This window comes from Sebastes umbrosus, chromosome 18, assembly GCF_015220745.1.
Source record: "Sebastes umbrosus isolate fSebUmb1 chromosome 18, fSebUmb1.pri, whole genome shotgun sequence".
NCBI classification, from domain to species: domain Eukaryota; kingdom Metazoa; phylum Chordata; class Actinopteri; order Perciformes; family Sebastidae; genus Sebastes; species Sebastes umbrosus.
In genome coordinates, this window is record NC_051286.1 from 15,530,422 (window position 1) to 15,546,690 (window position 16,269).

At 41.1% G+C, this 16,269-nt stretch overlaps 1 protein-coding gene across 1 annotated transcript; it reads right to left on the bottom strand.

Annotated features, from left to right (window-relative positions):
• Nucleotides 1–6,433: 6,433 nt before the first annotated feature.
• aldh8a1 (aldehyde dehydrogenase 8 family, member A1) lies at nt 6,434–12,599 on the bottom strand. The gene is made up of 7 exons (XM_037749848.1): nt 12,340–12,599; nt 11,357–11,504; nt 9,713–9,868; nt 9,474–9,623; nt 9,113–9,369; nt 7,694–7,855; nt 6,434–7,604 (listed from the first exon to the last, which is right to left on the bottom strand). The coding sequence occupies exons 1-7, from the start codon at nt 12,475–12,477 to the stop codon at nt 7,152–7,154; spliced, it is 1,464 nt and encodes a 487-aa protein (XP_037605776.1). The 5' UTR covers nt 12,478–12,599; the 3' UTR covers nt 6,434–7,151.
• Nucleotides 12,600–16,269: the final 3,670 nt, after the last annotated feature.

A 16,269-nucleotide genomic window follows, 5' to 3' on the forward strand; every position in this document is an offset into this window, starting at 1 on the left:
CCCAAGTCAAGACCTAAGTCAAGACAGGCAAGTACCAAGTCAAGTCCTAAGTCAAGACAGTCATGTCCCAAGTCAAGTCCTAAGTCAAGACAGTCATGTCCCAAGTCAAGTCCTAAATCAAGACAGTCAAGTCCCAAGTCAAGACCTAAGTCAAGACAGGCAAGTCCCAAGTCAAGTCCTAAGTCAAGACAGTCATGTCCCAAGCCAAGTCCTAAGTCAAGACAGTCAAGTCCCAAATCAAGTACAGAGTCCTAAACTTTGAATTTCGAGTCCTAAACAAGTCATAATGCGCTCTTCACCAAATATAATGCCATTTGCGTCTCAGTCTGTAATTTTCGACCCGCACCATTTGCATACTGCACTTTGTTTATGTTGACCACCGCATAGTTTTTGTACGCAAACAAAATTATGTTTGGTATAATTTTTTCCTAACTGGCGCTCAGTAACGTAACGTTAGTTCTTCACAGTTCTGTCCTGCGACTTGACTGGATGATGTCGGATTGGCTCAAACAAAGTGGATCTGAGGGATTAAGTGTTGACTTGCTGGTAATGAATAGCGTTAACATTGATTCAGGAAATGAAGGTAAATGAATTGACACTAAATGACATAAGTTAGAATCTTTTGGCTTGGGGGAAGGTATCAAGTATTTTCAAGTCAAAAGGCTCATGTCCAAGTGAAGTCATGAACCATTGGTGTTAAAGTACAAGTCGAGTTGCAAGTCTTTTTTGATTCAGAGTCTTACTCAAGTCCAAGTCATGTGATTGGAGTCCACACATCTGGCAATCACTGTCTTCAGCAGAGTCTTCAGATTTGAAGGGTGCCTTCCAACCCTTTACATTTTTACATTTTGCATCTATGGCATTATTTTTGTGCTTGTCATATTTCACACAAAAAAAGAAAACAAAGTGCTCTCTTTTTGTAAACCTATTACAACTGTTTCATACAACAGACATGTATTTTTTCTGCAACAACCCGCATGTTAAGTATATATAAGTATACAGTCTAGTGTATGTTGTAAGTTAAGTATATTCAAACCCATTACAACAACAGTCTTTTTATGATTAGTCAGTGAAGGATTTTCAAAATAGTCCTTGTATCACATAAACTCTTTATTGTCCCTTCTTTTCTGGACTCTTCTAGTATTTCAGCCTGAGCTTTGTATCAGTAAACGCCCCTGTGTAAACATCTAATATTTCCATGCTGACCTAGTTCCTCTACAATGTTTGCTCTTCGGTGGTTGACCCGAGCTTTTGTGTCCTCTTGTGTCTACGTTAGTTACACGATGCTATGCAAACTTCTCTTATGGAAACAGCCTCAGTTTGGTGACGTCCCAGAAATTACCAAACAGTGCTGCAGACGCACAGCCTGTGCTCAGTGCAAAAGGACTATGAGAAGGTCATCCATCTTCAGTGGTTCATTAGTTTTTCAGGTGGATATGATAGCCAGAGCACAAACATCTTAGAGCTCTGAGACATTTTTCTATTTAACCAGCTGGACACCTTGACCCCGGCTACATCACAGCTCAGTTTAATCTCCTCAGAGCTTCCTGTACCTGTTCCTGTATTATGTTATTGTGAGAATAGATACTAACTAGCTCTTCCTTAATGGGTGTGGAGAATTCCCAATGGCAGAATACTAGAAAGATAATGAGCGGGGAACCACTTCAAGAAAGAGGAACTATTTATTCAAGCATGAATCATTGCTGCTTGGGGAGTTGAATTGTAAAGCCTAAAGGTGTGCTTGCACTCTACGGCCATATTCAGACAATAGGAAGCACATTTTTTATCTTCACAACAGTCTACAGTATATTAGTTATTTTGTTCTGCTGCTTTAGATTTTTCCAAAAGCCAAAATATGCCATAATTCTTCAATGAAATTGTCCGAGCTTCCTCCTATTTCACTCTTTGTCTTTTATGTAAAAAAACAAAATTGTCTTATTTCAATGTCACTTTGCTCTCCGGAGTGCGAGGATGGATTGGCAACATTTTAAATGCGATACCAGACCTACAACCAGACCCAGAACTTTGCACATTGTTGTCCTAATACATGACATGGGGCTTCCTGACACGTATTGGCACTGTGCTCCATTTTAAAACCAAACAAAATCATCATGACTTTGCTCTTTAATCTGTTGGCCCATAAAGTGTAGTTTCGCTTGGAACATGCCGGACTGAATAGTATCTACCGCAACAGGAAGAGGACTGCCTCACTTTAATTCTTTGTAGCGTGGGGAAAGTCTTGCCCAACTTTACAACTCTGTTCAATTGGCTTTCCAAAAGTCTTTGGCATTCGCGCATCGTGCCAACCTGCCAGTGTAGTTATTGAATGCCAAAAATAATCCTGGTACAACCTGTGCTTAAAATAACAAAGTAGTCTAATATCCTTACTTAGCCCAGTAGTGACCCAATATCACATCTGTGTTTCAATGGAAAGATCCTGTGTCCCATGATGTATTTACACAATATGGGTAAGTACATTGTGGATGTCAGGTGTTGGCCCAGAGGTAAAATTGGACTTTGGCTCTTACATTATTGGTAATCAAAAATACAGTCCAGATGGTGTGAAGCAAAATGCTGTAATTGATGTATAATCAGAATAAATCATTCTCTCAATTTGTCAAGAAGACTAGATCTAGGCCACCACATGTTGGAAACTACAGCGTGATGATGTTTTTCAGTATCATATTAGCATAACAGAACTTCTTATCACTGTGGAAATTAAGTCATTGAAGATAATACACATTCATAGCATGTATTTCAAACCATAGCCTATTGGATGGGCAGATACAGGTGAGTTGGTGATAGTCAAATGAGGATGTAATTCAAAAGGTATCATACGATAAAACCACCAAGAATTATCACCCAATTCTGCAGTTCCTCTCAGCTCTACAGACCGTTTTAGCGTCTTTCAAGTCAATCCTTTACTGTTTTCATTCTGTATAACCGCTCTTATCAGCGTTGTTTCCAGTCGCAGGCACTGTACAGTACATTACCTGCCCAAAACCAAATGGCAGACACAATAGCTACTATCTATAGTGTACATAGTGGAGCATTTAGCAGTTAAAGAGCCAGAAATTTCCCTCAGGAGTTGGTAGAGACCAAAAACAGAGCTAAAAGGACAGTCAATACTTGACCAACATTCACCCCTTCCTGAATTAAAAAAAAAGTGTGTCCACTTCCTTAAAGGGACTGTTTGTAACTTCTTACACGTATAAATCAATCAAGTCAATCAAGTTTTCCGCATTGGCTTCACTTTTCGGACCCGGAAGTTGTCGCCTGGTGTCGGCTCATAGCCAAAAAAAGTCATTTTGTAATGGAATAAAATATTTTAAATTAATGCTATTTGTGAAATGCAAGGAAGAGCAGTTGTATCTGACTATGACTCCTCATCTTTTTTTTTTTTTAATTTGACCTTGATAGGTACTGCATGTGGCTCCAGCTTTATTTGGCACTTCAAACTGGTAAATGTAATGCACCTGCCAGAGATTGACATGCAGCTGCAGACATTTAGCCTTCTGTGGCCAAGTAACACTCTCAGTCCCTCCACACTCACACATGGGGATTCTCAGCTGACTTTGCTTAACCTGCTTGAACTGCAGCTTTTTCTCAGGACTCAGCTTCATCTCGGGGGCTTATCTACCTACAAAACCCAGGCCGCCCACTGTGGAAAATTCCCCTGAACCCAAAGGTGACAGACAGCCTTGAGAGACGGGAGCATGGCGAGAGCAGGAGAGGCTGGTGGTGAGAAAGAGCAAGCCTACAGTACTGTGTGTGACACATGACATTCAAAAAGAGTGAAAAGGAGGAAAAAATGCCACACGAGAGAGAGATGGGAAGACTGGAAACCACTGATTGCTGGTTTTGTCTCTACTGTTCCATATTCTACTTTGTTTCTCATAATACTAAGAAAAGACCTTTCTTTTCAAAGACCAAGCATAAGCCTGTGATTTGAACTCTGATCTCAGATGTCATAATGGACGAGGTTGTGTTAGTTCAAGCGATACATGTCAACAAACTGTTAATCTGGAGAATCTGGGACATGAGGAAACAATATATCCAGGTCGAGTCAGGATTGGATTTCTCTCAACCTTTCTCCGTCTGTTCCTTTTTCTCCTGTTATCAGTCTATATCTGTATCTCTCTTACAGTATACACATTCACATATCCCTCTCCAAATAGGAGAACCAATGTTCTTGTGTGTACATTTATAATTAAAACACCTAAAAAGATTACATTACACAGATTTATTGCACTGGGTTTTGGCCAAAAGAAGACAGAAACCGGCTGTTGGCTATGACTTCACTCCACATACATATCAATGAGAAGGCACTCTGCAGGAGGCCCATCACATCCCTGCAGCCAGCATGAAAACACATCTTTTATATATTCTGGCAGGCTAGATATTGCAGTTTCCTCGTGGTTATAAAATGGAAGGACGCTCTATTTTCTTTCCTCCCGGTGCCCAATAAGTGAGGTGAAAGTTAAATGCTTGGTTTGGCCGAAGCCACCGGCGGTGTCCTCAAAGTCACGTATACAGCGGGGCGAGACCTGCTTCAATGAGCCTTTTCCTTCTCAATGAAACTCCCACAAGAGGCGGAGATGAAAGATAAATCAAGAAAAAAGGGCGGAAACAGAGGAAAATGAAAAGAACATTGCTGAATTAACTTTGTTCCCATTCTGTTTGTAAGATTTGGACTTGGTGTGTGCGAGTGTGTGTGTGTGTGTGTGTGTGTGTGTGCGTGTGTGTGCTGGTGCAACAAAATACGCCACTCCAGACCTCCTAACCTGACTTTTGGGTGGTATCCATTTCATCACACGCTAGAAAGGCACAGGAGTGTGTGTGTGTGTGTGTGTGTGTGTGTAATCATGAAGCGTGACACAGCACAATACCCATGCATTCCCTAGCCAAAACACAGAGGGTGGGACACACACACTGGCTCTGTGGTAAATGTCACATACACCTCCCCACTGGGGGGGACGTGATTTTACACACTTACGCATTACGGATAGGGCGAGTCCCTCGTGTATACCCTCTTTTCCTAAACTGGCACGGGGGCTCAGGTGGAGCAGAGTGCATGACGCACACACGCATACGTCACACACACACACACACACACACACACGTCAGTCTCATCTCACACTGCATTAAGTCATGAGCAGATGTTTAGCAAGGTGAGGAGACATGTTTAATAGGGGGCAAAGAGGGGTAGCATGGTGGAAAATACAAGAAAAACGTAATCAGGAGGAAGATGAAACAAGCTGCTGAGGGTGGTTGTGGTTGGCAGATTTTGATCATTGCTTAAAGGGCAAATATGTAATATATTTACCGTATTAAAGGAACAGTGTGTAGGATCTGGCGGTATCTAGCGGTGACGTTGCAGATCACAACTTCTCACGTGAGCCAGGCGTGTAGGATTGCTACGGTGGCCGATGCGAAAATGCGAATGGCCCTCTCTATAGCCAGTTCTTGTAAGAGTAGAGTGCTTAGAGTGTGTGTACGTGGGAAGTGAGCGGTGAAGCACGAGAGAGAGAGCTGCGGCGGCGACGGGAACGAGTAACGTTATCGACTCTAGCCCAAGCAGGAAAAGTTAACAGTGTTTTGGTTTGCCCGTTCTGGGCTACTGTAGCGTGGCGGTGCAACATGGTGGACCCAGTGAAGAGGACCTATGTAGATATAAAAGGCTCATTCTATGCTAACGAAAACACGATTCTTATTTTCAGGTGATTATACACTAAAGAAAACATACCCATTAAAACACACTGGTCCTCAAAATCATAAAATGACCATGATATTTCATCAGAGATTAAGGAAACATGCTAAATTGAAATATTTAGCATGTACCCGACTTTTCATTAGGCAACTCCATCAGGTCAAAATTTTGAATTTCTCCTATACTTTGCTTTATGACTTAATACCTGCAAAACTAATGACATTTCCCATCAGCCTCAGCTGTACTTTATGTTTAGTGTTAACTGTAAGCATGCTAACTTCAGTCATCCAGGTCACACAGCTTGCTGACATTCCTATTCCCCTCTCCAAACATGATGTCCAACCGCAAAACGGGACAGTTTGTCATTTCTTCACCTTTCTTACGTCAGCAGGTCAGACACAAAAAACAACTGGATGTAAAGCAGTTGCTTCTGAGTGCATGAGGTTTGCATGACGTAAAACCTTCCATAACAGAACAGACTTTGACCAAGTGCCCAGCCATAAAGGAATAACACCAGGACACATGTAAAGTACAAAGTGTGCTGATAAAAATGTAAAACCTTTCAAAGTCAACGTCAACAGAGCAGTTTAGTTGTGACCCAGACTCCGACATCTATCTATCTTTTACGGACACTGTGTCATAGATAATATGAAGATTTATGGCATTCCACAGACAACAATGACACAACATTGGAAAGTAAACATAAAGACACACTGGACTACATTTTGGCATTTATATAAGTTTTTTTTAATTTGAGTCAACAGCTGAGTTACAAAACAGCTGAAGAAATACCAGTTTGATTTGACAGTGATTTGTTTATACGGTTTGGTTAGCCTGAGGCACGCACTGTGCCCACTTTCCTTGTGTTTCCTGCTTCACTGGAACCTTTTCACTTTTCTATTATCAGTGTTTGCATGCCTTCTTTTCAGAATTACTTCCTGAACATGACATGCAAAAACACGGACCTGTAGTGCGAACTTTTAGAGGATGTTGTTCCTTCATAAAATGTACTTATTTTTCTTGAAATGGGCAATAAATGAGTTTGTGCCTTATCTGGTTTCACCTTGTCTGGTCTGTACTTTTCCAAATTTGAAGCCCTAACATGCACTACTCGAAGCATTTCCAAACTGCTCAACAGTAGAAAAAGGTGGTTTAAAATATTCAGCAAAGAACTAATGAAGAAAGGTATGAATATTGCAGTGTTTTGCACTGTGAAATATTTCCTCTTCACTTGACATTTCTATTGGATCTCTGCTTGTTGTTTATTCGTCTGTATTGTTGCACTGTGACTTTCTCTGACTTTTTGTATTCTAGAAATGTGACTTAATTACAGGCTCCAGCAATCTGAGAGGGTGGGAGGTTGTCTTTGAAAGAGTATGCCGACAGAGGTTGATGAATGTCTGCAAAACTTTTCCCCAATCTTGCCTCAATCTTTCCTCCCTCAGTGTTTGATCGCGATTGTTTTCACCTCAGTGAAGAAGTGGTAGGAATCCTTCCCTCCCTCCCTGCCCACGCCAGAGTGCTTCATCCCTCCAAAAGGCAGGTTCAGATCCCTCACCAACCAGCAGTTGGTCCACACCAGACCGGCCTGCAGCCGCGTGGCCACCCGGTGAACCTTCCCCACATCCCGGGACCACACGGTGGCCGACAGACCGAAACGCACGCCGTTGCCCTTGGAAACGGCCTCGTCCTCTGTGTCAAAGGGGCTGACGCAGGTGACGGGGCCGAAGATCTCCTCCTGCATGACGCGGGAGCTGTCGGACATGCCTGAGATGACGGTGGCGTTCATGAAGTAGCCGTTGGCGTTACGCTTAGGGAGGTCCAGTGGGTCAACCCCCTCGCCACAGTGGACGATGCCACCCTCAGATTTGGCGAGTGCTACGTAGCTCCTAACCTATAGTGACCATCACAAAGAAGGATTTCAACTTAAAGTGTTATGAGTGTTGAAAACAATGGAAGCATTTAACATTTTGATTTCATCACCTTCGCCAGGTGCTCTTTGCTGATGAGCGCTCCGTTGTTGTTGCTGGGGTCAGAGGGCGCGCCGGTCTTCACCTTCTTAGCTGCAGCCACAAACCTCTCCAGGAACTCAGAGTAAATACTTCTCTCTACATAAATCCTGCTGGTGCACAAGCAGATTTCTCCCTGAGAGAAGGAAAGAAGGGTAAAGATAAAAGGATTCTGAATGAAGCACCAGTTGTTCAGGAGATTGTTTTCATGCCACTGCACTCATGACAAATTTGGACTGTTATCTCCCCCATGTGGACAAATCATGTCACTGCATCCTCATCACATACAGATATTCTTCATACGGATAACAGCCTTCATTTCATTGACATTAGTTATAAGAAAAAAACTGATCTGTACACATGTAGCACTTTCAAAAACAAGTTTACAAGTGCTTCAAAGATTAGAAAACAGATGAAGACCATGGCATGGCCAGATTTACCTGTGAGGGAGTCTCTGGGAAATTATAAGATGATGGACCCTTTTGAACCTCTGTTCCTTCATGCAATACGTTCTGTTTTTCTATGCAAGAATAATACCTGACCCCAAATTTGCTGTGCGTTGACATTAATCTAGAAATATGCAGCATTTAAGAGCAAAAATTAAGTTTTTAAAAAATTTGCTTTTGACACATGGATTCTTTAAAGGCCTCAAGATGAGAAAATCAAGTAGGACCCACCTTTATACACTTAAAGGGGACATATCATGTTCATTTTCAGGTTCAAACTTGTATTTTGGGTTTCTACTAGAACATGTTTACATGCTTTAATGTTCAAAAAACACATTCTTTTTCTCATACTTTCTGAAACACTCCGTTTTAGCGCCTGTCTCTTTAAGCCCCCCCTCCCAAAAAAGCCTAGTCTGCTCTGATTGGTCCGCGTATTGCCATCTTCACAGCACCACTGCATCCGATGACTCACTGTTTGTGTCACCTACACATAGTTTAGCGGCACTTCTACCGGTAACTGTATAGTTGTGACATCACAACCTTACAGAAGTCCTAACGGCTCGTTTAAACGCACAGTTTGTGAATACGGGCTGTGTGCATTTCTCTGTGGATTGAGTTTTGATACTTTCACTGTATTTTTATAGTACCTACACCTGCTTTATAATCCAAAAAGACATGGAAATCTCACTTTCTACAATACCTTTAATGGAAAAGTTTGATACTTTTGGGAAAAATATATTTTTACGGTGAGTTAGATGAGAAAATTGATACTACTTTGATGTCTGTTCGGTAAATATGAAGCTCCAGGCAGCAGCCGCATAGCGTGTATTAGCATTAAGACTGGAAATAGGAGGGAAACAGCTGGCCTGGCTCTGTCCAAATGTAACAAAACAAATAAATAGTAACCAAAAGTTCTCAAATAGAGTCTTTAAACACTTTTCTCTTACCTGATTGTTGAAGCTGGAGCGAATCGTGGTCTCAATGCACTTGTCCAGGTCTGCATCAGCAAAAATAATGGCAGGGTTTTTACCTCCCAGTTCCAGTGAGAGCTTCTTACAGTAAGGGGCGCTCCGCTCTGTGATGCGCTGGGCAGTTGCCGTGGAACCAGTGAAGGAGACCAATGGGACGTCAGGATGGCCTACGAGGGCGTCACCTGCTTTCGGGCCAGTACCAAATACGATGTTGACTACTCCTGGAGGAACACCTGCAGAGAAAGACAGGTTTATGCATTTCTAATTACTCATTTTTAATAAGTAATAGTGTAGAAATAAAAGTTTTGCTATTGCATTGTGGGTGCTGTATCCCTACCAGCCTCCTTCATCAACTTGCACATCATCCAGGCAGTCACGGAGGTCATCTCGCTGGGTTTTGCCACCACTGTGTTGCCTGTAGCAATTGCAGGTGCGATCTTCCAGGTCAGCAGGTACAGGGGGAGATTCCAGGGGCTGATCAGACCAGCTACACACACACACACACAATAACATCATTTAAATACACATACAGGTCCAAATAGAACAGGTTTTAATGCAAACACACCGAGCTCTCACCCACTCCCACAGGGCAGCGGACAGTGTAGTTCAGGCAGCCCATGTGGTCCATCTGACAGCAGTCGGTGGTGTGGTGGAGCACCGATGAGGCAAAGAAGCGGAAGTTGTGCGCAGATCGGGGAATGTCCACAGTCCGTGCAAATGTTAAGGTTTTACCTGTAACGTTACAGCAAAGATATAGAAGTGAACAGCGGAGAATAACACTCTTGAAAAGAGTTTGATATCAGAAATGTTTGATGAATGATCCCCAAGGCATGATCCCGGTTTATCTTGGACAATGCTTGAGCTGTCCTCTAGTGCCACCCTCAGGCAGAATATCAATTTAGTGCAGAATATGTCTCATAATCTAATACAGAGATTAACATACAATTTGTTGGAAACAAATAGGGTCATGAAATGGGGTCATTAGAATAAAAAAATCATGAAACTACTTAAAGGAATACTTCACCCACAAAACGACCATTTGTATATCAATTACTCACCGCGTGTTACCTTAAATCCTTGATGAATTGAAGTAAATGGGACTGTGTTTGACAACAGCATTGATATATGAATGGTCATTTTCTGGGTGAAGTATTCCTTTAAGTATTTTCATGATCTTTTCGTATTAATTACCCGATTTCATGACCCTAATTCCTCTGGCACCATTACATATATATTTATATACAATAAGTATTGCTTATAATTCTGACTAAATAATTTAAATAACATGTTTAGGGCTGCAACAATTAGTCGATTAATCAATTAGGTGATCAACAGAATTTGATAATAAATTAATTGTTTAAGTCAATTTTCAAGAAAAAAATAAACATTTTATTGTTCCAGCTTCTCAAATGTGAGAATTTGCTGCTTTTCTTCATTTTACATTATTGCGACCTGAATATCTTTGGGTTTTGGACTGTGCGCCGGATTAAATATGACGTTGATGACATCATCCTGGGCATTTTGACGGACATTTTTTTTTTTTACTATTTTCTGATGTTTTCTAGACCAAACCATTAAATCGATTGGTTGGCAGATTAATCGATAATGAAAATAATCGCAAACATGTTACCAGTCATCCGTTACTACTGCAGTTGAACAGAAAATGCATATAAGGGTTTTGAAATTTGGGTTCCAAATCATATCAAAGGTATTATTGATAATGTTTTTTATGTAGACAAATATAAAAAAAAATAAAAAATCTACCAAGCCTTTCAAAAGGTTGCGAATAAAAGTATGCCTTTTCCTAAAAAAAAATATTACGATTGTAAATTAATCATTTTTAAAATGTTGGCGGGTCCAAAACGAATGTTTTGTTTATCTCTGTGGAAGACATCTGATGTTTGGTTCCCACTTCTAACAAGGCTTGTGAGCCAACAGTATAATGACGTTAGTATCACGTGGTATCTCTGTGTCATCAGTTAGTGTGGAAAAAATAAATATAAATGGCTGAGATAGACGATAGATGCCTGGCAATGACTTGTTGTGAAGTAAATGCAATGGAACAGGGGGAGGGAGAATGCGACATCTAGTGGCTGAATGTTATCAATGGCACATTTAAATTCAAGGATTTGAGCATGCAGCCGTGTTCATTTTGACACACTGACCTAGTGCTACTGACTCAGAGGTTGATACCACATGTGTTAAAACAGCATAAGACACCTTGGTCTCTGGTCTCGGCTTGGACGAACTCCTCCAGGTTGGCTTCCAACAGGTCGGCCAGCTTGTTGAGGACTTCTGCTCGCTGCTCTGGGCTGCGGGCGGACCAGCCGGGGAAGGCTTTTTGAGCTGCCGCCACCGCCGCATCCACCTGCAGGTAGTGATGCACTGGCAGATTAGCACATGTGACCTTCAGGTTGAGGCTTAAACTACATCAGTGAATCCCAACGTGCACGTCAGGAACCTACCAAGTGGTCTCACATCTCATGTCCACACTGAGGCCACAACAGAGGGGTAACATCATATACACTGAGGGGGCGTCTGACTGCATGTACATTTTAATAATGGCTTGGATTTCATAAAATACTACAAGAACAGCATAGGAGCAGTAGTAGGATTAGGCCTAAATGATAACTTGCCAATGTTGCAAAAATATTCTAGGTTTATTGACATGTGTGTTTAATGATTACTTCGCTGTTGACTTTGTAAAAGAGCAAAGGTGCATCCCTCTGACTATGAGCTCTCTGAAGCACTGTTTCACATGCAGCAAATGCATGCAAAATAAGAATCTGGTTTAAATGCATCAACAGCACTTGTAATAAAATGCAATCCAGGTCAATATCCCTGCAATAAAGGGACTCTACCTTTGTCCAGTTTAAGATCATAACTGTTATCGACTGCAACATGTGCCAAACACAGGCCAAATGTATACTGCCAAAGAAGAACAGCACAGCCTCCAATACACCTCATATAACCCTACAAATATTTCTTAACATTTCTTCTTTGACAACCTCAACATTAAAACTTTACAAATGCATCATTTGCAGCAAATGAAAGCAGTCTGAACCATGGGTTGTATGCACGTGCATTCATTCTCAATACCATGTAGGCAACTGCAGAGAAAGTACCGAAAGCATAGTGCAGTATAATAAAACATCCTAAAGTAATATTACATGAGCCCTCTCCTGTGTCTGAGGATGACCCACCTCCTCTTTGCCGCTGTCAGGCACTCTGCAGTAGACCTCTCCGATGGACGGGTCGTAGGAGTCGATGTGGCTCCGACAAGGGACGAACTTCCCTCCGATGAAGTTCTCCAGAACCAGGTGCTCTGAGGTGTTCGGCATAACTGCAAACTGGTGATATCAAACTAATACAACAGACTGAGAGGAAAAACTGCAGAGTGCTGCAGTCAATGTCTCCAACCACATGATCCAACTTTAAAGAGATTGGTAACTTTGCTTTGAACTGATCCTCCCACTTTGCAGCAGTGGCCTCTACTCACATTTCACAATAAAAAGCACACTATGGTGTAGGCTAATTATTCTCCCAGGCACTGGTTAAGACACAAAGTTCTCATAGCTGCTGATAAGGGCTCATTAAATAGATCAATCAAGGTCTCCAAAGCAGGTTTATAAATTAATAATAAGGTTCATGTTTACCACTATTATACCCCTCAGCAGTGGCGGATTCAGGCTGTCGCCATATACGCTGTTGGGCAGCCTGTATGGTACTACATCAGGTTTTCTGGACTTTAAAGGGATAGTTCGGGTGTTTTGAAGTGGGGTTATATGAGGTACTTCTCCATCATCAGTGTATTACCGACAGTAGACAGTACGCCCCTAGTTTGGAGAAAAAGAGTACCGACATGGGAGCAAAGCAATGTACTGCTGTGGATGGGGCCAGCAGCAAAACATATTTTAGCCACCTCAAACAAAGTCTCATCTAAAAAAATCAAGGGCACTTCATCACATTTTCTCTATTTAAGGCCACCCTAGAGGGCATGCTTTCTCCATCTAAGGCCACATTAGAGGGCAAGTTTTCTCCATTTAAGGCCACCCTAGAGGGCATGTTTTCTCCATTTAAGGCCACCCTAGAGGACATATTTTCTCGATTTAAGGCCACATTAGAGAGCAAGTTTTCTCCAATTAAGGCCACCCTAGAGGGCAAGTTATCTCCATTTAAGGCCACATTAGAGGGCATGTTTTCTCTATTTAAGGCCACATTAGAGGGCATGTTTTCTCTATTTAAGGCCACCCTAGAGGGCAAGTTTTCTCCATTTAAAGCCACCCTAGAGGGCATGATTTCTCCATTTAATACCTGCCTAAAGGGCAAGTTTTCTCCATTTAAGGCCACCCTCGAGGGCAAGTTTTCGTCATTTAAGGCCACCCTAGAGGGCATGTTTTCTCCATTTAATACCTGCCTAAAGGACAAGTTTACTCCATTTAAGGCCACCCATAGAGGGCATGTTTTCTCCATTTAATACCTGCCTAAAGAACAAGTTTACTCCATTTAAGGCCACCCATAGAGGGCATGTTTTCTCCATTTAAGGCCACCCGTGAGGGCATACTTTCTCCATTTAAGGGTACCCTAGACACCCTAAGGCAACCCTCACTCTACAAGAGTATTTTCAGTTATTTTTGGTGGGACCTATTTTTCATTGAGCCCAATAAGGTGTAAAATGTGCAAACTTGGACTTCTCCATTATGTTGGCATAAAGGTTAAGCTTCTAAATTCATTTTTGGAATTGGGAACATAAGTTGATATGTGATGAGATTGTCCTCAAAGTGCCCAGGAAAAAAAACAACAACCTGGAAACAAGTCAAACGCCATCTGCTGATGGAGATGTCATAAATACCTTGAGGTGAGATTGTTTTGTTGCAGAGAAAGAAGAGCAACACACAGGTTTTTAGCGATGTAAATGTTAAAGATTAACCTGTTTTTAATACTCACAGGAGGGCTGTGGCTTATATCTCACCTTTGTATTGGACATTGCTCACACATGTTGTATTGTATTCCTATGACCACAAGGAGAAATGCTGTAGCTTGAAGGGTCACAAAGGAACTCACTCTGTCGTGACAATGTAAATGTACACTACATACTGTTTTTCTTGAGACGTGCTAATTAGATTATGGTGCCTTTACTTAAAGTTTTAGGCTTTTGTACACTAATGACAACAACCGAGTGTTTTTGAAAGTGCTTATTCAGAGAGGTGTCTGGTGAGGAAGCCACAGCATTAGTCATCCATTTACAGAGAAAGTGATTCATTGTCACGGTACTGACCACCAGACAGACTGTCAGCATTAACAACATGCTCTTATTATTCTAGATGCCTTCAGGGCCCCTCAGAGGTCTGTAGACAGATTCAGGCTTTGTATTTCAAATGTGTTCCAAGGTGACTGACACATATTTGACTGCATAATGCCCTTTTTTATGTATTTCTCAATAGCACAATAATTTGCTAGCCTGACGAAACATGCCTCAAGTACATTGTAGGAATGCATGTGTAGAGGACAGGAGACCTTGCATGTTGCTGAACATCATCGGTATCACATAAATATGCCTTTCAGTCTGTGTGTACTTGATCTCACTGCTGTTTCTGGAGTCTGAATAAGTCGTGATTTTTGGAGACCTTTGCCTCGACCACATTATATCATTTTGCAGTGTTTGTGACTGATGCCATGGCAATGCAGTCAACAACTGTGGTAGTGAGTCATATTATATATTCAGTTATATTAGATTAAGTGAATATCAATTAGCAGTATGTGTCAAGTTTAACGGAGATAATAGCATCACCTCAAAGCAGGTCAAAAGAGGATAGATAGTCAAAGCTGCGGTTGCTGGTGAATGAGTCACAAAAACTGCCAAATCATGTAATGCACAGATATAATACAACATTTAAAAAAAAATTAAAAAGCATTTAAATCCAATTATTATTATTTGTTTAACTACTTTTGCAAGTAGTTAATGATGTTTTTAAATATATTCTTTTTTTTCAATTTTATTTTTTTCCCTTTTTGTCTCTGGGTTTCATGACTCCGCTATGAGCTGCTAATATTCCGATATTTTTGGAGGATGCATACATATCGATAAAAATATTCAAATAAACAGATGGCTATCTAAAAAAAAAAAATTAAAACATTCATATTTCTGTTTTTCTGTTCATTCTCTGCATAACTAACCTTTAGCCAACTTTGATGCACACGCACTTTCCTGTGTACACATACAGGAACTATAGAGATTGCTCACCGTTAATCAGACAACATAATCTGACAACACCTTTCGTAACACATTTCTGTTATTAATAACGATCTAATAAAAGATCTCACACCGGAAACCCTCATAAATGCAAACAAGACATCTGGCATTATATGCATTACACTCATACTGTAGATTGTAATTCTTGTTATTTAACTCAATTTACCACTTTTGTTCTTTTAATTTGGGTACTGTCCTCTCTTCAGGTGTCACAATTACTTTTTGATGATCGTAGGGCTTTTGCATACAGGTGAGCACACTTTGCTTGCTTTTTGTCCCTCTCTTGATGTAGTATTTTGTGCTCAAACATGTCCACATTTAATCTTATTTTTCTTTGATTGACTGCAGAAAATAAAAGACAGAAAATCTTCTCGTCATTGTTAATTAAATGATGATCTCATCTGATGTTTCCTGTCTCTCACACCTCTTTGACTGTACATTTACCTCGTCTCTCCGTCTTTCTACCATCTCAACAATGACAAAAAAGTTTGTAAACTTTGCCCACCGCAGTTTCACATGCATATGTCGTCTCAGAGTCCGAAACTAGAAACTGTAAACAAGTTAAAGTGTTGTGGGCATGTCTTTTAAACTCTGAATTAATTTTCCCCTTCTGTACGCACTCAGTGCATCGTTTGTGGTGCTTTCCACTCCAGCTGTGTCACTGTCAAACATGACGGGAAATGATCACCTCTACATTCTCACTTTCTACCTTTATGTATTTTGACAGTTTATCTCAGCGCTTTAGTGCCAGAGTTTTTGCTGGCGTGCCAAACGCTTTTTGTTCACAGGCTTTATGCCGTAAACCTATCACAGATTTTTTTTTTCCAGTTGAATAGAACGGGGTGCTTCAAACTGCTGAAATCAAAACTCGAACCACAGA